This window comes from Pimephales promelas, chromosome 22 (genome assembly GCF_988280905.1).
Source record: "Pimephales promelas chromosome 22, fPimPro1.hap1.1, whole genome shotgun sequence".
NCBI classification, from domain to species: domain Eukaryota; kingdom Metazoa; phylum Chordata; class Actinopteri; order Cypriniformes; family Leuciscidae; genus Pimephales; species Pimephales promelas.
The window spans coordinates 16,007,282-16,032,845 of NC_142790.1; the positions used below are offsets into that span (position 1 = coordinate 16,007,282).

General features: G+C 39.5%; 1 protein-coding gene across 4 annotated transcripts in view; it reads left to right on the forward strand.

Annotated features, from left to right (window-relative positions):
* Window positions 1–25,564, forward strand: part of ncoa2 (nuclear receptor coactivator 2) — a 105,913-nt gene that overhangs the window by 75,755 nt on the left and 4,594 nt on the right. For 3 of the 4 annotated variants that reach the window (XM_039666704.2, XM_039666705.2, XM_039666703.2), the window contains exons 11-21: window positions 1,123–2,365; window positions 10,218–10,413; window positions 13,824–14,024; window positions 16,046–16,285; window positions 16,446–16,575; window positions 16,765–16,927; window positions 17,767–18,063; window positions 19,529–19,606; window positions 19,694–20,156; window positions 22,252–22,429; window positions 23,273–23,465. In XM_039666704.2, coding sequence (XP_039522638.2) covers window positions 1,123–2,365; window positions 10,218–10,413; window positions 13,824–14,024; window positions 16,046–16,285; window positions 16,446–16,575; window positions 16,765–16,927; window positions 17,767–18,063; window positions 19,529–19,606; window positions 19,694–20,156; window positions 22,252–22,429; window positions 23,273–23,465 — 3,382 coding nt within the window. The remainder of the gene's footprint in view (window positions 1–1,122; window positions 2,366–10,217; window positions 10,414–13,823; window positions 14,025–16,045; window positions 16,286–16,445; window positions 16,576–16,764; window positions 16,928–17,766; window positions 18,064–19,528; window positions 19,607–19,693; window positions 20,157–22,251; window positions 22,430–23,272; window positions 23,466–25,564) is intronic. The other variant, XM_039666706.2, reaches the window with a different exon arrangement.

Here is a 25,564-nt window from a genome sequence, read left to right on the forward strand (position 1 = left end):
CAGAAAGTCTCTGCTGGCGAGGTAGTACTTTTTCAGAGTTCGGGAACTTTAGGGGTGGGACTTTTGCGCTGAACATGCTGATTGGTTCTTACAAATTGTTCTTTCTGCCCGATGGCGCCCGTTCGTCCCATCCATCTCACGGTCAATGTCCGCTGATAACAAATGTCTACTTTTTATCTAGCATTACGAGCTTTCTGAATATGCTTTGGGTGCTCGTCTCTTTTCTGCCGTTTTGTTAATTACCTCGTTAGTAAGCCAAGCAGCACAGCTTGAATCTCCTCCATTCAAAACTCAAAACGCACTCAAAACTCAAAACAAACGCACAGACTGGGAAGAGCTGTCGCACGCAGTTCAACGTCACTACATAATCTTCCCGCCCCAGTCCGGTACTTTAGTCCACAGTGTAAATGCAGTAAGCAAGCAGTCTGGGGCAAAAAAAAAAAAGTTCCTATGAAAAAAGTTCCTGCGACAAATAGTTCTTGGTAATTGCGGTGGAAACGTGGCTAAATATATGACCGATGGACTGACAACGAGGTTCACGCTTTATTAAGCTTAAATTCAGAAGATGAAATTCAGCGGGAAGTAGTGTAGCGCACAGTCCTACGTCACCGGACTAATTTGCCTTATCTTCGCTGTACTTGTTTAGACTACCGCGGTGTACAAGCAGACAGCAACAGGTCTGGGGAGAAAAAGTTCCTGGGACAAATAGTTCTTGGTAATTGCGGTGGAAACGTGGCTAAATATATGACCGATGGACTGACAACGAGGTTCACGCTTTATTAAGCTTAAATTCAGAAGATGAAATCCAGCGGGAAGTAGTGTAGCGCACAGTCCTACATCACCGGACTAATTTGCCTTATCTTCGCGGTACTTTAGACTACCGCGGTGTACAAGCAGACAGCAACAGGTCTGGGGAGAAAATGTTCCTGGGATAAATTGTTCTGACTAATTTCAGTGGGAACGTGGCTTATGTTCATAATGCATCATGTTTGTAATCATTAGGTTCATCCTTATCTACAAAACTAAGTTTGTGCTATGTGTGTGTTGCAGCATAAACTGAACGTTATTCTTTAGATAATCTTTTGGCGACTATAATATTGTGTATTTTTTTTTCGGTTTTAGGGAGCAGCCCGTCTGTGGCATGAACCCCGATCTCGGAAATGCTCAGGGTATGGTCAAGCCCATGAACCCCATGAGCTCTCCCAATCCAGCTGGTTCCTCCGGCGCCCCCCAGGGGCAGGATGCCACCGTCAGCAGCAACACCTCCACTTTCCCCTCCCCTGGTGGCCAGAAGGAGCCTGGGGCCATCGGACCTGTACAGGGCCACCGTTTCGGCTGCCCAGGGACCATGAGCCATTCGGCAACCATGCAGGCGGCCACCCCTCAGGGCAGTGGCTATCCACTGAAGTTAAGCAGCCCGTCGCAGGGCAGTCCGGGGATGCTGTCTCCATGCCACCGAGCAAGTCCCGGAGTGGCAGGGTCTCCACGTTTGCCCCCGCCTCAGTTCTCCCCAGCAGGCAGCCTCCATTCCCCTGCGAGCATGTGCACTAGCAGTACTGGTGGCAATGGGGGAGCAGGCGGTAATCATGGTTACACAAGCAGTTCCCTTAATGCCCTACAGGCGCTTAGCGAGTGCCACGGCGTGAGCCACGGCCAATCGCTGGGCTCGCCCGACAGGAAGTTGGGCTCGCCAGCTGCGATGGGCATGAATCTTCACCTGCTGAATAAAATGGGAGCCTCTGAGTCATTCGGAGAGCAGAACCAATCAGAGCAGGGCAACAACGGGCAGGACGATGGCATCGACCAGCAAAGAGACGAAAAGGGCCAGTTTAACAACCCGGACATCAGTGACCCGCAGAACCGGCTACGTGACAACAAAGGACATACTAAACTCCTGCAGCTCCTCACCACTAAAACTGAGCCTATCGAGTCCACCTCACCCCCACCAATGGCTGGTGGAGATCCCGGGTGTAAAGACCCCGCCGGCGGCCCAGGAAATGGCGGCATGGGCTCTCAAAACGGAGCCGGGACACATGCTACCTCTCTGAAGGAGAAGCATAAGATCCTTCACAGACTTCTCCAGAACAGCTCATCGCCCGTCGACCTGGCCAAACTCACGGCCGAGGCCACGGGGAAGGAGCTGTGTCAGGATTCTGCAGGTGGGACGGCTGGTGTGGCTGATTTAGCCATTAAACAGGAGCCCGTCAGCCCCAAGAAGAAGGACAATGCCCTGCTGCGCTACCTACTGGATAAAGATGATAACACACTCAAGGATAAAGGGTCTGGGGAGATAAAGGTGGAGGGCGGGAAGATGCAGGGAATTAAGACAGAGAAAACCGATGGTGGCTATGACCGTGTGGAGCAGGTAAGTGATATCACCAACTGTAAAGGAATATTTAATTATGTTAATGTCTATATTACCACAGAAAATCATTTTGACCCATACCTGATTGGCATTTTATTTTATTTTATTATTTCATTTTATTTTCAGCAGTAATCCGGTCCTGTCAGATTACAGACCAGATACAAAAAAATTACGTAAAATTTGTATAGAAAAAATTATATAAAATTACATTTCGGAGGGTTCGTCATTGTGAAATGCAATTCTTTTGTCATTACAATATCTAGTTAATTATACTGCATATGCTATGTATATATATTTAAGTAAGACAAATAAGTAAGGGGAATTTGCTTACAATTAGATGATTAGAGTCATAATGCATTATTTTTTTACATGCACTAATTAAAATGATTTTCTGTGGTAACTGACAGCATGCTGTCAATAGAGTTTAACAGAACAGAAAGTACCGAGAGTTTATATATGCAAAACCACCATCTGAATCACTTCTGCTGGTTTTGAATTTGACTTTTGATGGATTGCAATGGAGCATAGCCTTGGTGAATGTAGGAAAGACTCATCATTAGCAGGTGTGTGGGTAATGGTTGTTTTGGTTAGATGTAAAAGATATTGCATGTCGGAAAGGTCATCAGCAGGGGAACTTGCACACAAATGTAACCGATATGCCAATATATCGCTCTTATCACCTTCTTTTCAGTATGTTTCTGAATTGAAACAGTCTATGCATCCTTTCTCACTCTCTGTATCTCTTTTTGTATTCCTCTCTATTTGGGTGTGAAAGTAGAGCAAACAACAGATTTATAAACCGGCCAATGAAGCCCCAGATCGAGGCAGTATGGTAACAGCAGGGATATAAATGACTCAGCCAGCTGGAGAGAGAGAGAGAGAGAGAGAGAGAGAGAGAGAGAGAGAGAGAGAGAGAGAGAGAGAAAGGGAAAGTGAGAGCTCTGTCACAGGAAGTCGAATCTGTGGGAAACTGGCAGGACTTTCTCAGAAGCAGCTCTGTGACATTTGAAAAAAAGGCGTCTCAGTGGTGCTCAGTGCATCTCATCTGGCACAGCGGTTGGCACATGCCCTACAGAGCTGGCACCGGGCACCAATCAGGCCTGGCACAGCGGCGGTAAAGTTTGAGGAGCGTCGGGGACCAAACAACAGAATAGAGAGATTATCCTGTATGTGTGTGTTCGTGTTCACTGGGCCTCCCGGGCTTCTTTTAAAAGCTGTTGATTGAGCCACAAATTGAGTCATAGTTGTCAAATCAAAGCAGCGGTCTCGGGAAGCTGCCGCTGTTAGCAGAGTGATCTCAACGCCTCTCGGTTACCAGGAAAAGACCCAGAGTTCCGCTAGACAGGAACCTCTGACCTCACGGTCTCCACGACAGCGCCATTGAGAACATGAAGTACAGTGATTTACAGAGCAGGGAGGCCACAGCAGGACAGGAAGAGTGATGGAGGAGATGCTCGAGCACGGACGCGCAGAAACAAACGGAAGACTAAAGGAAAGGACTGAATTAGTGAGAATAGAGGATGAAATGTTGCAGGAGTGGGAGAAAGAGAGAATCTCTAGGGAGCTGCCTACCCAGGATAGCATTTTTAGGCATCATAGGCGTGTTCTCGACGGTATAAAACGGTTAGACCCTTGATGTTTTTAAAAGAAGTCTCAAGTTTTAAATGGACGCAAAATACCTTTAATAAAAATGAAAGTCTGAGAAGTCACTGTGGCTCTTTTTTCCCTACATCAATAAACGCTTTCATGTCATCTTGCATTTAAAAGGCTGTTGTTTGGGAATGCAATCATGTAGAGGCTTCTGGGAGGACATTAAACCGAATCATTTTGATGACCGACTTTGGCTTAGACATTCCAGAATGATCAAACCAACATTTGAGAATGAAATTGGTCCGCTGGTTAGTGCAGGTATCCAATCACAGCTACTGTTGAGGCAAAGTCACAAGAGTTTGTTTGTTTGCGCATTGAGGGATTTGTTCGGTAAATGTGTCTCCATCGTAGTTTATGTGCATGTCTTCTTATGTCTTGGTTTAATTTTTTTTTTTGAAACCCTGATATATTTTGCTCTAGATTCTTTGAATAGAAAGTTCAAAAGGAACTCATTCATTTGTAATGGAGATCTTTTGTAACATTTAAATGTCTTTACTGTATCCTTTCCCAAAAGAAAATTGATACTGACGTACTTGTGAATATTCTTCACAAATAGGGCAATCCTATAATGTGATGTAAATATCCACAAAATCATCATATTAAATTAATCTGTTGTCCCGGTTCACATCCAAACCAATAATCCAGCAACGCAAGTAAACCACGCAAATAAGTTTCCACGACTTAATTAAAAAATCTGGTAAAAAGCTGGTCATCTGTGTATCTGACTTGTGTTACATGAGATGTGATGCTTAATAAATATGCTGTATTTTTGCTGTACCACTTCTACTTCAGCTGAAGAGATGGTTTTATAATGTCTTGGGTCTGTAAAAAGTTTTATGTAAACGCTCAGTCTGTCAGGGTACACTTAAAGGATTAGTTCATTTTTAAAAAAAACTTTTGCTGATAATTTTCTCACCCCCATGTCATCCATGATGTCCATGTCTTTATTTCTTCAGTCGAAAAGAAATTAAGGTTTTTGATGAGAACATTCCAGCATTTTTCTCCATATAATGCACTTTACTGGTAACCAAAAGGTTCAAGGTCCAAAAGACAGTTTCAGTGCAAAAAACGATTCCAGACGATGAATAAGGGTCTTGTCAAGCGAAACGATCGCTCATTTAAAAAAAAAAATAACAAAGTTTAAGTTTTATAAGCTCAAATCATTGCCTTGCTCTGTTCTGTGATGCACGTTTGTGACTCTCCTGTTCGAATTCGTTCATCAAAATGAATGAATCTTTTTCTGAGTCAACTCGTTCATTTTGTTCGTTGAATGAACCAAATGACTCGGAAAAAGATTCGTTCATTTTAAACGAGTCATGAACAAGCATTACATAGCAAGGCGATCATCTGAGCTTATAAAACTTAAACTTTGTTATCTTAAACGAGAGCTTCGCTCGATAAGACCCTTATATATCGTCTGGAATCGTTTAAAGCCCTTTGAACAGTTTGTACTGAAACTGTCTTTTGGGACTTTGAACATTTTGGTTACCAGTAGAGTCCATTATATGGGGAAAAATCCTGGAATGTTTTCATCAAAAACCTTAATTTTTTTTCGACTGAAGAAAGAAAGACATGGACATCTTGCATGACATGGGGGTGAGTAAATTATCAGCAAAAGTTTTTTTAAAAAATGAACTACTCCTTTAAAGGGAATTTTGTCATCATTTTCTCACCCTCATGTTGTTCCAAACCTGTATAAGTTTTCATACTTTATCAGATGTGAACCAACTTGAGGGTGAGTAAATGATGACAACATTTTTAATTTTTGGGTGCAAACTATTCCTTTAAATCTGCAGTAAGGATGCCGTTCCATATCACACATGCGCACTTCAATAAGCCGACAGAATGCAGGTTAATGTGTGGGCAAAATCAGGCTGAGTGCCAAAAATCAAGGTGTGTCAATCATTTTATGCTTAAGTGATTTATGAGCTTACTCAGAAAAAGGGTTAATGCATTTACATGACCACATGCATGTCAGCTCATTAAGCGTAATTGAGTAAAGGAAGTGCATATAAACGCATTTAGAGAGGTGGATCACTAGCATTTGGAACAGAACCAGTGACCTCTCACCACTTATCTCTCTCTCTCTCTCTCTCTCTCCTGTGATGAGATAAGCAGCAGGATGGTGTGATAGTTACAGTTGAAACTGAAGAGAAGCAGGGATCTGTATGAAAGGTCACGATGGCAAAGGGCACGGCTCAAGGAGTCTTCATTGACGGCGTGTGTATGTAGAGCACGGCCACTCTTGAATCTTTCACCAACGGCGTTCGATGCACCCAGTTATTTTCACAGTTGGCTAGCAGTTAAAGGCTTTCAGTGGCTCTGGACAGGGTTGCTTTCAATAATGTAGTTTTTATGGCAGACGGAAGAAATGACCCAGATGCAGGTATCGCTGTCATCCAGGCAGCTGTAGTGGCTTCACTCAGTCTGTTCACTGATGTATCAATCCCTCTTTCTCTCTCGCTCACACTATTGATCATTCAGTCTCTCTTACATCCTGCATGTCCTAGTTTGCTTCTCTTTAGTTCTGTTTTAAAACAGCTGCCTAGCCAAACAGCATTTCACAGCATCATGTGCAGTTAGGATACAAACGTTAATCTTATGGTAATAGACAGCCTTTTAAGACAACCCGTTTTGAGCAGATATGCATCTCATGCATATTTTATGGGGAAGGCAATCCCATAATTCATTGCTACGTGTGCTTCTATAGATGTGCTTGTTACAGTCTGATGCTCTTGCTGAGGTTCATGTGTATCTCTGCAGCAGGAAGTGTGACTCAGGATAAGGTGTCACTCCTCTGCCTTTCCCAACCCCTCACAGAGCTCTAATCGGCACCCTTACACCATTCCTCGGTTGCACACACACACACACACACACACACGCGGTGCAGACAGCTGTCCCTACCCTGACAATGTCACGTCGTTGGTGGTTCATATGTGTGCCAATTAACCCTGTAACCCCTCTTACCCTCCTGTCTGCACAACTAACAGCCCCTCGTCCCATCTAACCAGCATTAGGTCTCTAGTTTCGTACTGATTTGTCTCTTTATCCACTAAGTGTTGAAGGTTGATTTTCACCTGTAACTTTCAGGAATTTGCATAAAATGTCCTAAAACAGATCTTTCAACGTTTTATTTTAGTCTTAAAATTTCAAGAATTGACTACCTGTGACATGCTTTAAAAATAAATAATTATTAAACAAAATATGTGTGTATATATATATATATATATATATATATATATATATATATATATGAAAAGTTCAGATGCAAAAGCCTCTAAGTGACATTTGAAATTTTCTTCTAGAATGATCATTTTTATTAAGCTTGTATATTTAAGTTCAGTAATTTCACTTAAATGGCAATTCATAGGTAATTATCATTGTCATTTAAGTGAAATCACTGAACTTAAATATATAAGCTTGATAAAAAATGATCATTTTAGAAGAAAATTTAGAGGCACTTAGAGGCTTTTGCATCTGAACTCTTTATATATATTTACATTTTTTTATTTATTATACCTGAATAAAATAATTTAATATATATAATTGCCTATCAAATGTTTGGGACCAGTAATATTTTTTTTAATTTATATTAGGGCTGTCAAACGATTAATTGCGATTAATCGCATCCAAAATAAAAGGTTGTGTTTACATAATATATGTGGATGCACTGTGTATAATTATTTTGTATATATATAAATACACACACATGCATGTATTTTTAAGAAAAATTATTATTTATATATATATATATATATATATATATATATATATATAATTATACACAGTGCACCCACATATATTATGTAAACACAAACTTTTATTTTGGATGCAATTAATCACGATTAATCATTTGACAGCCCTAATTTATATATTATTATATTTTTTATGTTCAACAAGGACTTGTTAAATTGATCAAGAGTGGCATTTAAGGTTTCCATTTCAAATAAATTATTTTCTTTTGAACTTTCTATAAAAATGTATCATAGAAATTTATCATGATTTACTTCAGCAAAACTGTTTTCAACATCGATAATAATGAGAATTGGTTAATGAGCATAAAATCAGCATATTAGAATGATTTCTGAAGATGCATCTTAAAATATATTCAAATAGAAATCTGTTAGTTTAGATAGCCATCATATTTTACAATGCAAAAACATTACAAAATCATACCGACCTCCAACTTTTAAACGGTACAGAATACCTGCAGTTCCAATGACCTAATAATAACGATACAGTTCATTTTTCACACTTTAAGACTGGTAAAGTGAACTGGGGAGGTGAACTGAAAGCTAAAGTGAACAGAATCTCTAAATATACAGTACACTTTCCTGTATACATTCATATGCAATTTAACTTAAAATTGTTATGTTAACAGTAAAAGTTCATGGACGTGTCTTTTATCATCTACCCACATCAAAAAATAACCATCCCAAAGTGTAAATTATAGTGGAATATGTCAGATTGTTTTACTGTAAGTGCTCTAGTAGCTGATGAGAAACACAGGTCTCATAGATCTCCACAAAGGGAGCTTTTCCACTATTGGCTCAACATCACGCCGACGTCAGCGCTCCCACTGGCGAGCAAGTGATCCGTGGAGGTGCAGCTCAGTGCGATATAAAGAATCCATGCTAATGCGCAGGCACCTTCCTGTCTGGACTGAGCAAGTACACAGAAGAGAGACCAGAGAGGGATTATTGGAAAGTGGAAGTAGAATTGGCTGAAACAAGCAGCCTGTGAGATGCATGGACAGTGAATAATCAGCAGCAGGTTTGATTCAAGAGGGCAGCCAGGGACAGGTGGTGCTCACATGTGTGTGTGTGAGGGATGAGAGAGGGAGAAATATTGGGAAAAGAGCTTCCGAGAGCTACACAAGGAGAGTGACCTCATTAAGCAGTTCCTCCTCTCCGCTCACATCCTGTTTGTGCAGCGCTTTTCCTCCACGCTGATCACTGAGTCGCAAATCAATGGCAAGAGAAACCCACGGCTTCATTACGCTGCAAAGATGCGGCATGAAGGCACACTTTCAACAGAATAATATACAGCATGTGATCTTTGACCTCTCAGCTCCATAACAACTCTTAGACGTGTGCTCACATGAACTCTCATCTACGGCCCACTGTCCTGATATATATATTATGCATATGTGCTGAGATCTTGCAGTAGAGCTGCTCTGGAATATTCTAAATGATAGATCAATCTGTATTATCATGTCCTTTTTGTGATAGCGACGTTACGTGTGCTGCCCCCTTGTGGCCACTTATAGATTTGACTGCATATTTATTAAAAGTTCCTGAACTGGCTTTCTCTTCAAATCTATATATTAGCCAGCATAAATGTTTATATCTCCAACGGTAGAGTGCTTGTGTACAGGAGGCTTGATTTAGCATTTACTTAGTGGCATTAAGTAGGAGCTGTATGCATTTATTTTAGTCTTTTCTGATTGACGACGACAGCTCAAGACAAACAAAAGCACAGTTCTGAATCTTCAAGCCGACATTGTTTATCTGAAATGCAACGCTGTGAGAAGGTTTCTTTATCTCAACAGGCTGAGTTGGAGTTTGTCAAACTTAAAACCAGACCAAAAAAAGTTGCAATGCATTAGGGCAGATATTTCAATGCTGTAGCCAAGTGTGCATTTTAGATTTGTAAGGTTATAAATATTTGTAAAAGCTTATGAAGGAGATGAAAGGATTTGAAGTCAAATCGATGATGTATTTAAAGTCAAGCTGCGTTCCAGATCGCGTTGAGTGTGTTTGCCTGCGTGCATTTAGATGATCTTGCTATGATGGAGAAGCAATCTAGGGTTTAAAGATGGTAACCGAACCATGGCAAATGGAGTAGTGTTCAGCTAGCCTCCTATAACTCAATGTGAAGTGTGTCCTAGATTCCAGCACTGTGTGTGTGTACATGTGAGAGGGAGAGGGGTGTGTTTTAGGAGGCAGACTTCGAACTCTCCAGCGTTTCCCTACTGAGGTCTAAATCCATGATACCAAGCCTTGTGACTATATACAATATGCACGTCAAGCAATGTCATTATGTATGATAAAGTGCATTGTTATGTTATATACAAGAAGATATTTTCACGTGCATCTAACCAGAAACTTGACCTTGACAAACAAATTTTTTATATGTATCATCATGATTTCAGAGACTAATGGGAAATCTAAGCTTGAGAAATCCCCTTGTGTGTTTGCAGTCGAGCGAGCTGGATATTATCCTGGATGATCTTCAGAACAGTCAGCCAAGCCTGTTCACGGACTCCCGGCCGGTGTCTTTGCCGGCTGCCGTGGACAAGCAGTCAATCATCAATGACATCCTTCAGATGACTGGAGAGGGTGGAGCCAGCATGAGTCCCCAGCAACAGAGAGCACTACAGGCTGCGGGCCAACAGAGTGAGTAACACACACGCGCACATACATTCTCCTACAGTTTTCATCTAGGACGGAATACACTTACTTTTCAAATCTGGACTGATTTTAAATACACTAGGCGCTTGACGACTTTTTAAGTCCCCGCCCACACTACTGCGTTTTCGTTTAAAAATGGAGAATTAAAACGAATACGATCTCCGTCCACACCAGAGTTTTATCTGCATATTAGAATCTCCACATTAAAACGACTGAAAACGCGGATCACGTGACCATTCGCCAACACTGGGCATGCGCGTGCCGGTGTAAACAGGAAACGGATTGACATGTGATGGGTGGCTGACGAATCAGGGAAGGGCACGTCATGGCGGGAGCCGCCATTGTAGCAGAACTTCACCTGCCGTTAGCATCCCATTGACTCCCATTCATTTTGGCGTCACTTTGACATCGAATAACTTTACATCTGAGGCGTCCAAAACTTTCATTTGTCTATTATTTATTTCTAAAGAAACACTACAATGTATAAAACGCTCCATTACTTTGTATCTTACGTTATGGACCCGTAGATGCCGTTTTTATGAAAAATAGGCTAACGATTGCGTCATCACTACGCAACTTTCTGTCGCACAATAAAGACATTACCGTATAGGCAGGAGGAGAAGCTTGCAGGCAATCTTTTACTGTCTATGAGGCAATCGGGGGGACATGGAGGCATAAAGTCAAGGAAGAAGCCTTTTACTGTCTATGGGAGAACCCCATAGATAGAGAGTCCATAAAAGCAACGGGACAAAATATTTCAACAACGTTTTGGCTTGGCACAGCTACTAGAAGATTTACAACTGTCAGACTGTCGTCACACTCCGTTTGAGCCTGCGCAGTCGCTCAGACATCAGACAGGAAGTGCAAAAATCGGGCTTCAGTGTTCTCCGTTGAAATCAATGGGGTCGCTGTGTCCATTTCTTTTACTGTCTATGCTGATGACACCCAATCATAGAGCCGAGCGTGAGCCTCTGCGTCATCGTTTTTAAAGTCGTCTGTTTTGTCCCGTCTTAACTAAAACGCCCTCCGCAGATTTAAAACACAAAACGGAGCTGCAGCTTTTCTAAACTTCTCCGTTTTAGGTCTTCGTTTTTTTTCCGTTTTAGTGTGGACGGGAGGTGCAAACGTAGCAATAGGGCTCTGTTTTTAAACGAAAATGCAGTTGTGTGGACGAGGCCTAAATGGTTACAGAGGAAAAACTGGGCATCATGCATTACACAATTGCTACACTGAAATTAAATTGGTGTAGAAACAGTTTTTACTTAAAAATCGTCAATTTGACAATTAATTACAAACAAATGGCGACTAACATTGAACATACTCCATTCATCTTTATTTACAATTGTGTAATGAACAGTGTGTTCTAAAATCAATAACCAAATATGCTCGCGACTGGATGGAATCCGTGGAGTCCGTGTCCATCGTACAGTACGCCATTTTCTGTGCAATTTCATCTTAAAATTGCAGACTGGCTCTGACTTTAGACTTGTCCGGACTGTAAATCAGGGCAAAAGAAGTGTAGTGTGTTCCAACCCTTATGCTATATTAAAGGTTCCTCAATTTGTTTTGGTGGTCTTCTGAAAAACACTTTTTTTGATGGTTAAATAAAGAATTTGGTTTCTCTAAATCCCTCCTTTCTGAGAGCCTACTCTTCTCTGGTTGGTCGGATGAACCAGTCTGTTGTGTTTGGTCTACCGCTTACAGCGTGGGTCGGAAACAAAACGCCCATTACCAAATCTGAAATTCAGCGGCTTCCTCGCCTTTCTCTGTTTGTTTTCAGTTTTAAAGTAGAAGTTTTACCTTGAAGAACATATTTTCTCTGGGTTTATTTTCACCTGGTCATTTACGCATATTTACTGACCCATTTTGTTCAAACTGTTCCATACTTGGCAACATAACTGTGTCTCGAATCTTGAATTCCCGCGCTACATGCAAATTCAAGTTCACGTCAATGAAAGCGATACATAAGCATTTTATTGTATGATAATGTAGCGTCGCTACTTTTAATGAAGGCGATCGCTGAGCTTCAGGATGTGACGCTGAACTTTTAGTTTCATTTGCGTCGGCTTGTTGAGGAGATGCTCATATACTCTGGACTGCACATTGATATGAACAGTAAAGCTGATGGTTTTACCATATCAATCCTTATGCTTAGGAAGTGCATGCAAAATTGATTTGCTTTTCCAGAGCAGAAAACAGTGTCTTCTTGACATGTCGAAAACATGAGCCAAACTCGTCAAGTCCTTAGCTGCAACTGCAGTGTTTGAGGACGGGTGGAAATAGATGTGGTTTGCAGGCAGCCAATGAAAATGTAGAGTGCCATTATTCAAATTTGTCACAAACAAAACGTTTCTGATCTTTTACACTCACAAACAGCACAATATTTTATTAAACACTATATAAGTGGTAATATCTTTAAAAGACACTTTAAAATTGAATGTGAATGACTTTCCAAGCTTGCTTGTTTGTATACAGTTGCCTTATCTCTCATATTTATGCACAATTACCCTCTTGAACTGTAAGAAGATTAGACCAATGTAATGCACTTGGTTTGAGCCTTGTGTATGTTGTGTTATGTAATCCTCTACCTTTAGAACAACTGTATGTCACCTTTAACCAGCTCTGACATCATAATCCTATTCAGACTTCACATGATAGTAAGTGTGAATGTCCATTTGTGTATTTACAAGGAGTTTCATTGACTAGTCTTGGATTTAAGTAAGTAAGTAAGTAAGTAAGCCTTTATTGTTCAGCCTTGGCTGAAAATTGGTCTTTGGTCTCGCAATTACAATCACAAAAAAAAAATTAACAACACACAATACATAAACATATATGCTTAAAATAATAATTTGCACTTGCAATAATTTATTTGCACTTGTTTACAAGGTAACAGCAGGAGAACATTTTCTCTGTTCATATTTGACATATGTATATCAAATATTTCAAATAAATGAACGTCACAATGAAGTGAACCCAGAGCGCTTTACATTTACAAACATGTCATAATGTTTGCGAAAACACCCTGAAACTACTCGTGTTCTTAGAAGCTGACCGAAACTGTGAGCAAGTAGAACATGAGTTTGGCTTTTGTTTCTCATCCACATGCTTTCAGCTGCGCGCATATTCACTCTCACTCACTCGTGTCAACTAAGTCATGTCAGAAATAGCAAAGACCGCTAATGCTACACAGTTTGTGTGTGTGTTGAGACATTTAGGGAACACTGGCTAATCAACTACTTTTGGTAAAATAAATGAAAATGGGTAAGCATTCACACAAACCATAATGTGATACAATGAACATTATACACTCACTTTCAGAGAGAAACTCTCTAAGTCCAGACTTCAACTAAATAGGGTTTTTTTACTGGTGTGTGTGTGTGTGTGTGTGTTCATAGATTTCGGTGCGCCGCGGCCAGGGCATCCCGGCAGAGCTCCTCCGGTCAGAAGCGTGTCTTTGGAAATGAACATGCCTGCTAAAGGTACTCAGGGTCAATACCCTCTGATGAGGAACAACAGCCCCTACTCACTCATGCAGCAGCAAGGCATGATGGGAAACCACAGTGGCATGCCTGGTCAGCCCAACATGGTCAATGCAGGTGAGTTTTAGCTGGGGTCAAAAGTGCAGCATTGATATATGTGCAGGAACAAAAAATAAAGGACAAAATGAAGCTTGTCTGTAGAACACAGGTCTTCCCCCACACTTGACACCTACTATGAGAGGAAAGTTCCAATGCCGCCTCGACCATGTGCAAACCAAAGTTTCAGTGCGATCACTGATGTACAATCAAGCGTGACGCCGTTAGCCAAGTGAAAGACAAATGTGTAAAACGGCACAAAAGTGTTGAGTCAGATCAAAAGAAAACCCCTCTGTTTTGTTTGTGTGTGGTGGGTTGCATTCGTGTGCATGTGAATGTGCACATAAGGTGAGACTGTGAGCGGCTAGATATGAATGACTCATAACCTTTGGAAAGAACTGCAAGGTTTCTTTTCTGATCATACTGTATCTTCATGCATTTTTCAGGTGGTTGCTTTTTAAATCGAACAGATTTGTGAATTAAATGACAACAGATTGGTGACACTTTAGTATAAGGTCCAATTCTCACTATTAACTAGTTGCTTATTAGCATGCATATTACGACCATACGACCAATATGTGACCATATTCTACATCCCAATACCTAAACTTAACAACTACCTTACTATAAATAAGCAGTAATTTAGAGTTTATTGAGGCAAAAGTCATAGTTAATAGTTTCTTAGGACCCTAATCTAAAATGCGACCCATATTTTAAATGGACCATTTTTTTTTCCTATGGATCTCGTTTGTTTGGGTTTGAAGACTGACACAATCCACAGTAAATTAAAGGAGTAGTTCACTTTTGAAAAGACTTTTGTTGATAATTTACTCACCCCCATGTCATCCAAGATGTCCATGACATTCTTTCTTCAGTCGAAAAGAAATTAAGGTTTTTGATGAAAACATTCCAGGATTTTTTCTCCATATAATGCACCTCATTGGGAACCAAATGGCTCAAGGTCCAAAAGACCGTTTCAGTGCAAACTGCAAACTGTTCAAAGTTCTTTAAACGATTCCAGACGATGAATAAGGGTCTTATCAAGCGAAACGATCGCTCATTTAATACATAAATAACAAAGTTTATGTTTTATAAGCTCAAATGCTGACTTTGCTCTGTTCTGTGATGCACGTTCATGACTCTCCTGTTCGAACTCGTTTATCAAAATGAACAAATCTTTTTCCAAGTCAATTCGTTCGTTTCGTTCGTTGAATGAACCAAATGACTCGGAAAAAGATTTGTTCATTTTGATGAACGAGTTCGAACAGGAGAGTCACGAACGTGCGTCACAGAACAGACCAAGGCGAGCATTTGAGCTTATAAAACTTAAACATTGTTATTTATTTATTAAATGAGCAATCGTATCACTTTATAAGACCCTTATTCATAGTCTGGAATCGTTTAAAGCCCTTTGAACAGTTTGCAGTTTGTACTGAAAGTGTCTTTTGGACCTTGAACCGTTTGGTTCCCATTGATGTGCATTATATGGAGAAAAATCCTTGAGCGTTTTCATCAAAAACCTTGATTTCTTTTCGACTGAAGAAAGAAAGACATGGATATCTTGGATGACATGGGGGTGAGTAAATTATCAGCAAAAGTTTTTTCAAAAGTGAACTACTCTTTTAAGAATTATTGAAGGTTGTGTCCTCTATATCACTCTTATTAGAGACCCGGTATCAACATTTATCTTATTTGTTGATATTATCTGAAAAAAACGCAGGAAAACCTCGGACTTGACAAAACTGAAGATGTCTTCTGCTCACCAAAGCTGCATTAATTTGATCAAAAATACAGTAAAAACAGTCATATAAAATATTACTATTTGTATACATTTTTGAGTAATCCAATGTAAAGGATTCTATGTAACTTTTGATCAATTTTATGCATCCTTGCTGAATTAAAAGAATAAAAGTACTGTCCCCAAACTTTTGTAAATTCTCAGTATCAATCAAAACAAATGTCGTATTACACATTTGTATTAAACAAAAGTTACTTTCGTTAAGGAATTAAAATCCCTTTTCTTTCTCTGTTTTTTTTTAAAGGAGTCATGGGTAATAACGTTTCCCGTGTAGGAATGCAGCAGGACGGTTGGGGCGCACAGGGTCCTGGTCCCGTCGGTAGCGCGACCTCACCCGCCACAGCTGCTCCCGCCGGCCAGCACCCAATCCCGCAGGGGGCGCTCCACGCTCGCATGGTGGCTAACTCTGGCACAGGCATGCCCATGAGGCCCAACAGCCAGCCTGGACCCAGACAGATGCTTCAGTCCCAGATGATGACCAATGGTAAATGTGCACAGAGCAGAGTGTCTTCTAAATTTGCATTTATTCTGGACCCTTACCAGCTTTATTCAGTGATTCAGTGGCTTATTTATTTATTCCGACCTATTTCCGGGTGAAAAAAAAAAAGTTTTAAACATTTTGTCATCTTTGGTTTCTTCCTCAGCCCAGTCAAACATGGATATGGGCATGGCTGGCCACCAGTTTCCCCAGCAACAGGCACCGCCCAATCAGACGGCTCCATGGCCAGACAGTGTGATGCCTATAGAGCCGGTGCCATTTGGGAACCAGAACAGGTAAACAGCATTTATTATTGTCACTATTGTTAGACCGTCTGCTTTATTGGAGGCGTTTGCTGTGTGCACAAGTTGATTTTGGACTTCCTTAAGAAAATATCTTGACAAATGCACTCAGATGTAATCCATTATGGGATGTCCCATCATTCATGTCTCATTTACTGATTCAGAGTCTCTTGTGTCTGTCAGCTCCATATACAGCGGTTCTCAGGAGGATGTGCTGGGCCCTCCTCCCTCTGAGGGTCCGTCCGATGAGGGCGCTCTCCTCAGCCAGCTCTACACGGTCCTCAAAGATTTTGATGGTCTAGAGGAGATAGATCGAGCACTCGGTATCCCGGCTTTAGTGGGACAGGTACGGAGTGACTTTTTCATTCTGATGCACAGACATAAAAAGTTTACAATTAGACAAAAACCAAAAATAAAGTTTCTTTAATAATCAATTAATCAAATTTGCATGAGCTCAATACTTATCGTGTTTCCTTTCCTTTCATAATAATTATCCGCCATGTTACTATAGACAAAATATATTGATTTTTTTTTTGACTAAAAATAGATCTATTATCTCCACTTGTGACGCACCTCAGTTCTAGTATTATAAACATTTAAATTGCATATAAGGCTCTTTTTATATTAACTTTTGTTTATATAATTGTTTCTACTCTACTCCGAGTTTATAATATAAACTTTTAAACCGTAGCTCTAGTAAAAACATGTTATCATGACAGATTTTTTCTAACATAAGTTAAATAATGAAGTAGAAATATCAAGAATATGTAATATAGTACATATTTTTAGCGTTATTTTTTGTAGCTAACCCACCAGTTGTGGACATTGAATGGGCATTCCTGAGGTAAATATAATGTTTTGTGACATTAACAAGCTTTTTAATTGATGTCTTTCCACAGTTATTATATTATATCTTTATTTGACATGGACATACAATTACATTGGACGAGCCATATGCATTTGTTTTTAGTGATTATAGCATACATGCTAATTTTCAACACCTGTCCAAACAGTGTTGAAACACTGTTGCGATTACATGAGATGTGATTCTTTTTTGGACAGATATTTTCAATTGCTCATATTTCTATGCATCACTATAAAATCTGATCCATCTGATTTATGTTTGCCAGTTATTAATTGTTATTGCTTGTTAAAGTGTAACTGTATCCTCATCCTTGTGTTCAGGCCCAGCCGGTGGAGCAGGATCAGTTCTCCGGTCAGGACCCGGGTATGATGATGGATCAGAAGCCGCCCATGTACAGCCAACAGCAGTATGCTGCATCCCAGGCCCACATGCAGCAGGGCGGGTACACACCCATGCAGGACCCCAGCTTCCACGGCATGACGGGACAGATGGGACAGAGGCCGGGATACCCCATGCTCCGTGTGCCGGCCAGACCAGGACTCAGGCCCACTGGGGTCGTCCCAAACCAACCCAATACACTCAGACTGCAGCTTCAGCACAGGCTACAAGCACAGCAGGTATAGTCTATACTCTCCAACACCAGAAGAAAGACCAGAGCGTGATTCAAGTAGAATACAAGTGCTTATTTTTTTATTTCTCGTTTATATTATTTTCTATTGATATCAATAATAAGCACAGTGATCATTTAGTTGCTTTCTTTCACCCAAAAAATGTCAATTCTGTCATAATTTACTCAGCTTCATGTTGTTCCAAACCTGAATTCCTTTCTTTTGTTTGTGGAACACATGTTTTGCAGAATGTTGGCAACCAAATAGTAATCATTACCTTGACAAAATAACAGACATTTCTAAAATAGCTTTTTATTTTTTAGGTGAACTAGGCCTTTAACAAAACCCTTTCAAGTGGATATAAACAACACAATAGAAAGCGTTTGTTTTGTTTTTACCGTTAGTTAATTTGCGACACTTAGCTTTGTTAATCCAAAGACTTACTGCATAATCTTTGTCTATCCTTACAAACACACACACAAAAGCTAAAACTATGATTTAATGTAAATCAGTACCGTCTGTGGTTAGCTGCCTCCTGCTGGACATTTCATGAATTGTTCCTTGACCTCATTTGGGTTTATTTAGGGGTCATCACTCATAACTGTATGGTGTCTGATCATTTGAAGCTACAAGCAGTAATTATATATAATGTGATAACTATTATTTAAAATATAATTTGTTTTTATTTGAAAAATATATATATATTTTTTTTTTAAATAACGTTACCATTTTGTATTGATTCTGATTGGTCAATAGCTTTGCTTTATTTATGATGAAACATGGCTATGACCGCTTCACCCAACGGTTCAATTTATCACTGAGCAACACTGCAGTTCCTATGTTGTTTTTATTTGAGCTTTCATGCTTATTACACATTGTTCATGGTCAGGGACTATTTTTTTCAAGCGGAAGGAAGGCTTTTAGTGATTTTACTTCATGAAAGTTGCACTAATACATTTTTTTTTTACTTTAATATTATTATTGTGTGGTAACTGTATAATAAAAGCAATAAGGTACTCGGGGCAAGTGCTGTATCGTGAATAAGTAACGGCTGAAAGGGTTACGCCGCCTAACAACGCCCTTCAGCCGTTACTTATTCACGATACAGCACAGCCTCTCGTACCTTATTACTTGATTACAAGAGAATGTTTTCTTCTTTGAATGATAATAAAATTCCAATGTGATGGGTCATAACGAAACTTTTGATGACAGAGCAAAAATGAACAAAAAATCTTGTCCTATTGTGTGTGGAATGCCTTGTTTTATTTGTGATAAAATACTTGTTAGTCAAGCTGATGTGTATCAGAGTCATACAAACAAGAGTGTTGTTGTATGAAACATAACAGTTGCTTAAATGTAGTATAAGAGAATTGCTGAAGTAGTAATAATAGTAATAGTAGTAGTAAAAGTAATAGTAGTAGTAATTGCAGTGAATTTAACTAATTTTGCATCGTGTGTTTTGTGTCTCTCCCAGAATCGTCAGCCTATGATGAATCAGATGACTGGAGTGTCAAATATGAACCTACCTCTAAGACCCAACGTTCCAAACCAGGTTCGCCCAATCAGATCCTGCATGCTCTCTGGCGCGCCGAATGTCGAGCTTGCCTAAATAACACGCAGAACTGTCTCTGTCTTCCAGGGGACAATCAACGCTCAGATGCTGGCCCAGCGGCAGAGAGAGATGCTGAGTAATCACTTGCGTCAGCGTCAGCTGGACCAACAGCGACAGCAACAGCAGCAGCAGCAGCAGCAGCAGCAGCGCAGCATGGTCATGCGAGCCCAGGGTCTCAACCTGCCGCCCAACATGGCCTCCGCAGGCATGCCCGGAAGCATGAGCAACCCGCGGATCCCCCAGGCCAACCCCCAGCAGTTCCCCTATCCGCCCAACTACGGTACAGGACTGGCCTCGCCACCCCCCTCCACCAGCCCTTTCTCCCCCGGTTCTCCCAACCTCCCCGCCCCCCAGCTCCTCTCCCACAGCGCCATGCATGGCTCTCAGATGAGTCTAGCTAACCAGGGGATGCTGGGCAGTCTGAGCGGACAGTTTGGGGCTGTTATGAGCCCTCAAATGCAGCACAGTGCCTTTCAGTTCCCCAGCTCAGGTACTGCCTGCCCTTTCTCTCTGTCTGTGTGTCATGCGCTTCCACACACACGCACAAACACCTGCGACCAGCGCTACAGGCTTAACTTGTGTGATCGGAGCGTACGGTGAAAAATCAGGGGCCAGTCAACACGGCTTAATTAGAAACACAATAGTTCTAAAAATACTGTTCCAGCAACTGAAGTGATATCCGATCTTAATATTCTAAAAGATATAAATGATTCGTTTTTGCAACATTTACTCACCCTCGTGTTGCTCCTTTGACTTTTTGTCTTTTGTGGAGAACGAAATGTAACTTTTTCATTTCCTGACCAACTTGTTTGAATATAGACTCCAAAAAAAATAAATAAATAAATAAGTGGTTCATGTATTTTATTCAGTAGCCAGGATATTCTTAATATTCTTAAATGTTGCCTTTGCGACTAACTGAAATAGATAAAGTTCTAAAACTAATAATACTGAAATAAAAATAAATTCAAGCTAAATAGAAGTATTTTAAAAAGTATTAAAATATTCACAAAATTACCTAAAATGTATACTAATATTAAAATGAATGACATGAGGGCAAGTAAATAATGATGGTATTTAAATGTAGGTTTTGAATTAATACTGTAAAAAATGATATTACCGAGAAGTCATAACAACACATATTTTTACATCAAAATAAGTCTACTTTTTTGTAAGTTATACAAGATTCAAATTTTTAAGTCAGTTTAACGTAATTTAAGTTGAAATGTTTTAAATAGCCAAGTTGATAAGGCAGTCTTTTTTTACAGTGTAGTTGCAGAACTATATTATGTACTGTATTATGAGATTAGAAACCTCTATAAAACGAACTGTCTAGTAACATTACGTATATTCCGATTTATAATCTGAATTGAGCTGTGTCAGGGAATATTAAGCATTTTAAATATCTGTTTGTAGTTGTTCAGTCAAGTACTGTAAGGTAATAGCTTATTTAGCACTTTATGCTGGTTAAGTAGTATTAATTAAGTCTTTTTATTTATGTAGTGCCCTTGAAATGTCATAATGGTTACAGCAGAAGGTGGCACTAGAGGGCAGAAGAGTCACTTGAATGTTTCCTCCACATAAAAATAAATGCATGTAATCAGAATATATTACAGGAATATTCCAGCTCATTTAGGTCTTAATATATATGGGCAGCATGCTGTCTATTACCACAGAATATATAATTATCATTTGCCGCTCAGTTTGCAAAAACAAATAGTGTTATAATTAGCATATTTTAAACTGCCACCTGCTCAATGACCCTGTTAGGCTTCCATTGGAATTACATTTGATGAACTGCGTTTTGCATTCTTTTTTACAAACTGATGAACGAGTTGAAATGATTCTGTGGTAATCAGCAGAAGTCAACAGATGCAGACATACGGTAGATCTTTAGGTAACACATGAGCTCAGAGTCAGTATATCACTACGCAAAAGCTTGTGTTGTGTCAAACTGTTGATAATTGTGGCCGTGTCTATGCCTGTGCTGTGTCATATGTGTCAGTGTCTGTCCTGCATAGACTAATTGGCTGATGGTGATCAGTGGAGGCGGAGCAGTTGATTTTTAAACCAATTATGCGGTGACCCAAACCCCACCCCCCCCAATCCTGCCCATTACCCACCCACCCCTCTTTTCTCTGGCTGTCTCAGCCACAACACTAACACTAACCAGCATGTGTAACTCTACCTCACTGCCTGCTTATAACACATCTCTAAACCCTTCTAGTTAAATACTGGACACCAGTTCCTCACTTTTGATTATGGAGATGGTCTGAAACACTTCTCAATATGATTTAAAAAAAAAAAATGATGATCAGCTAATTAGTTTGTTAAACGAATGATTTGAATTGGTGACTAGTGTGTGTGTGTCTGTGAGTGTGTTTGTGAATATTTGTAATCAATGTTTCTGTTGTAGTTAAAGATCAATTAATTTCTGGGTGCTAAATGTGAATGCTGTCAGAGTGCGAGAGAGTGAATATGATGTGAATAGAGTGCTGTACAGTAATTATTCTGTCATTCGTTTGATTTTTTGATTGTAGCGCCGAGGTTTGTCTCCTCACATCTGTGTGTGTGTGCGTGTGTGTCAGGTATGAGTCAGCAGTCAGATGGTGGGTTCGGTGGTGCCGCCACCCCTCAGAGCCCCCTCATGTCTCCCAGGATGGGCCACGCCCAGAGTCCCATGATGCAACAGGCCCAGGGCAACACTTCTTTCCAGTCCTCCCCTGAAATGAACGGCTGGACACAGGGCAACATGAATGCCAACAGGTGCAGCTTCATCACATGACATTCACTCGCTTTCACACAAAATAAGCACCAGGTTTCGGTTGAACCCTTTTGCTAGTAAAGTATGTTGACATATTTGTGATAGAGTATGTTTTTAAATAGATATTTATAGATGTTTATTTATTATAGAAGAGTTCAGGTGCAAAATCCTCTAATGCCATTTGAAATTTTCTTCTAGAATGATCATTTTTATCAAGCTTGTATATTTGAGTTCAGTAATTTCACTTAAATGACAATTACTTGGTAATATTCATTGCCATTTAAGTGAAATAACTGAAAAGGCATCTGAACTCTTCACATATACACACTACCAATCTTTTTTTTTTTTATTATTAAAATATTTTTTAAAGAAATTATTCAGCGAAAATGCATTCCATTGATCATAAGTGTCCATCTGTAAATACATTTATAATGTTAAAAAATATTTTCATTTCATATAAATGCCGTTCTTTGAACTTTCTAGTCATCAAATAATCCTCATGGCTTCCACAAAAATATTAAGCAGAAATAACTGATTTCAACATTGATAATAATCAGAAATGTTTATTCAGCAGCAAATCACCATATTATGATTCTGAAGGATCATGTGACACTGAAACAGAAATTTTACATAAAAAAAATACAATACTAAAATTGAAAATTGTAATACGTCACACTATTATGTTTTTTAACTATATTTTTGAACAAATGAATGCAGCTTTGGTGAGCTTTGAAATTTGAAATGTTTCAATTATTAAACATAAAAAGTTGTCTTAGAAGGAGAATTAGTTAGGAAACATTTGACCACCTAAAGTGTCATAAACCTTTTTGTGCTTCACTCCACAGTATGTTCACTCAGCAGTCGCCACCTCAGTTCGGCCAGCAGGCCAATAACAACATGTACAACGGTAACGGCATGAACCTCAACGTGCCCATGGCCACCAACTCGAGCAACATGGGCCAATTGGGCAACCAGATGAGCATGAGCTCAATGAACTCTGGACCTGGGGGCAGCATGGCCAACATGGGCCCTGAACAGGTTAGACACACACAGTCATGATGTGACACCTTCATCTGTAAAACGTGAAAAACCCATTCAAGCTCCACTGTTCCCAACAATCACCTGCACTTGATGCTTTGAAAGCTCAAGCTACTTTTAAAAGCCATCTTTAGAGTGAAACTACTCTGCAGTGCTCGTCAAACTCTCAAACTTTTCATTGCTAATGAAGCCCATTTAAACTCCTCAATGTTCCAGCCAAGAGTTTAGTAAAAGCGTTACACCGTAGATTTATTGGATGCATTTATTTACTCAAACCATTAGACATAAAAGGTCAGGCTTTAAGTGTCTGAGGTCACCAAATAGTGTAGTTGACTCTGCAACTAGCTCGTTAATAATTTACTCTAATTATCTGGGTAATTTTGCAGATGAGAGGGATGATGACGAACTAGACGTTATAGGACAGCGATGTGATTAGTCGCTGGCAATTAGTGCCCGTTTGAGGTGGATAAAGAGATCATATATGCAGACATGTCGGACTTTGAGTGCTAAATATCAGACATGACGTCTATAAGTCAGCTAGAGTTTGACCACACATTCCTGCACTCCCAGAACTCCATCTAAGCAAATCTTAGTATCCGATTATGTCATCAGTAACATTATCAACATTATTGTGGTTTAATCACATAATTAAAAGCTAACTTACATGTTTTATATACAGTATACATATACAATATTGTTCAAAAGTTTGGGATCAGTAAGATTTTTATTTATGTTTTTAAATATATTGATACTTTTTATTCAGCAAAGATGCATTTAATTGAACAAAAGTCATTTATGTGAAATATTAAAATAAAAAAATAGTGATTTTAAATTTTAAAGTATAACTTTTTACTTTATTTTTGATTTTTTTAAAAAAAAGCTACCTTAATAGGTATTAAAGAAGACAATAAACAAATCCTACTGATCCCAAACCATTGAATCCTTTGATATGTTGTTCTTCAAAAATAGTTCTTTAATATGTTTACTTAAGTGATGCACTCTCTCGCCAGTTCTTTTTTATGCTTTACACAGTCCGCTGCAGCTTTTAAGCTTCATTAAATAGTATGAATATTTAACCAAGTTGCATGGGTTTGATCGTGTGCACTTGGTGTTGTTATAAGTCCACAGGCCATTGAAATCTCAGTCCGCTGATTTATTCCCAAGATGTGTGTATAGTCGGTCTTTTAATAATTTAGCATTTTGCCATTAGTGGAGGTTTAATGAATTATTGCTTTCTGTTCCTTAGCTGTAATTATCTCTTCATGGCAACACAAAGTTTGGCATTACAACACATTTTAGTGAGGAGGGGTACATGAATCTGGGTTACAAGAGCTTTTAAAAAGTACTTTACCAAACAGGATTTATTACAGTGTATCTTTTACCATATAACATCCCCCTCATATAAGCATATTCTCATGTATTTTGTTGAGTATACATTGTTAAAAACTTATGGTCACACTTTAGTTCATCCATTTCTCACTTTTAACTAACTATTAACTACGACTTTTTCCTCAAAAACTCCCATAGTAAGATAGCTGTTAAGTTTAGGTATTGGGTAAGATTAAGGGATGTAGAATATGGTAATGCAGAATTAAGTCATTAATATGTGCTTTAAAGGTACTAATAACAGCCAATATCCTATCCTAAATGCTAATAAGCAACTAGTTAATAGTGAACATTAGACCCTAAATGACTCTAATATGATTATGGTGAATTGAAAGTCAGGTTTGGTGGTCTCTGTTCTGTGCTTCGCAATCCACTGGTTTGTGTAGCTATTTGTGTGGTTGCAACATGCAACAGACAGTGGTCCCATTTAGAAAAATCATATTTTCCTCAGAATAAACGTAATGAGTAAAATACGAAAAACACTTTGACAGTGAATGCGTTTACATGCACATCTTTAAGCTAAGTAGGACACCACTTAACTTTTGATTTTGCCTGGTTTCGCCCACAATAAAAGGATACACTCTAAAAAATGGTGCTAAATAGCACTAAAAGTGGTTCATTGGCTTTTGTAATCATAGGGGAACCACTTTAAGTGCTATATCTTTGTCATATGGTGCTATGTAGAACCATAAGAGGTGCCATAGAGCATGTTA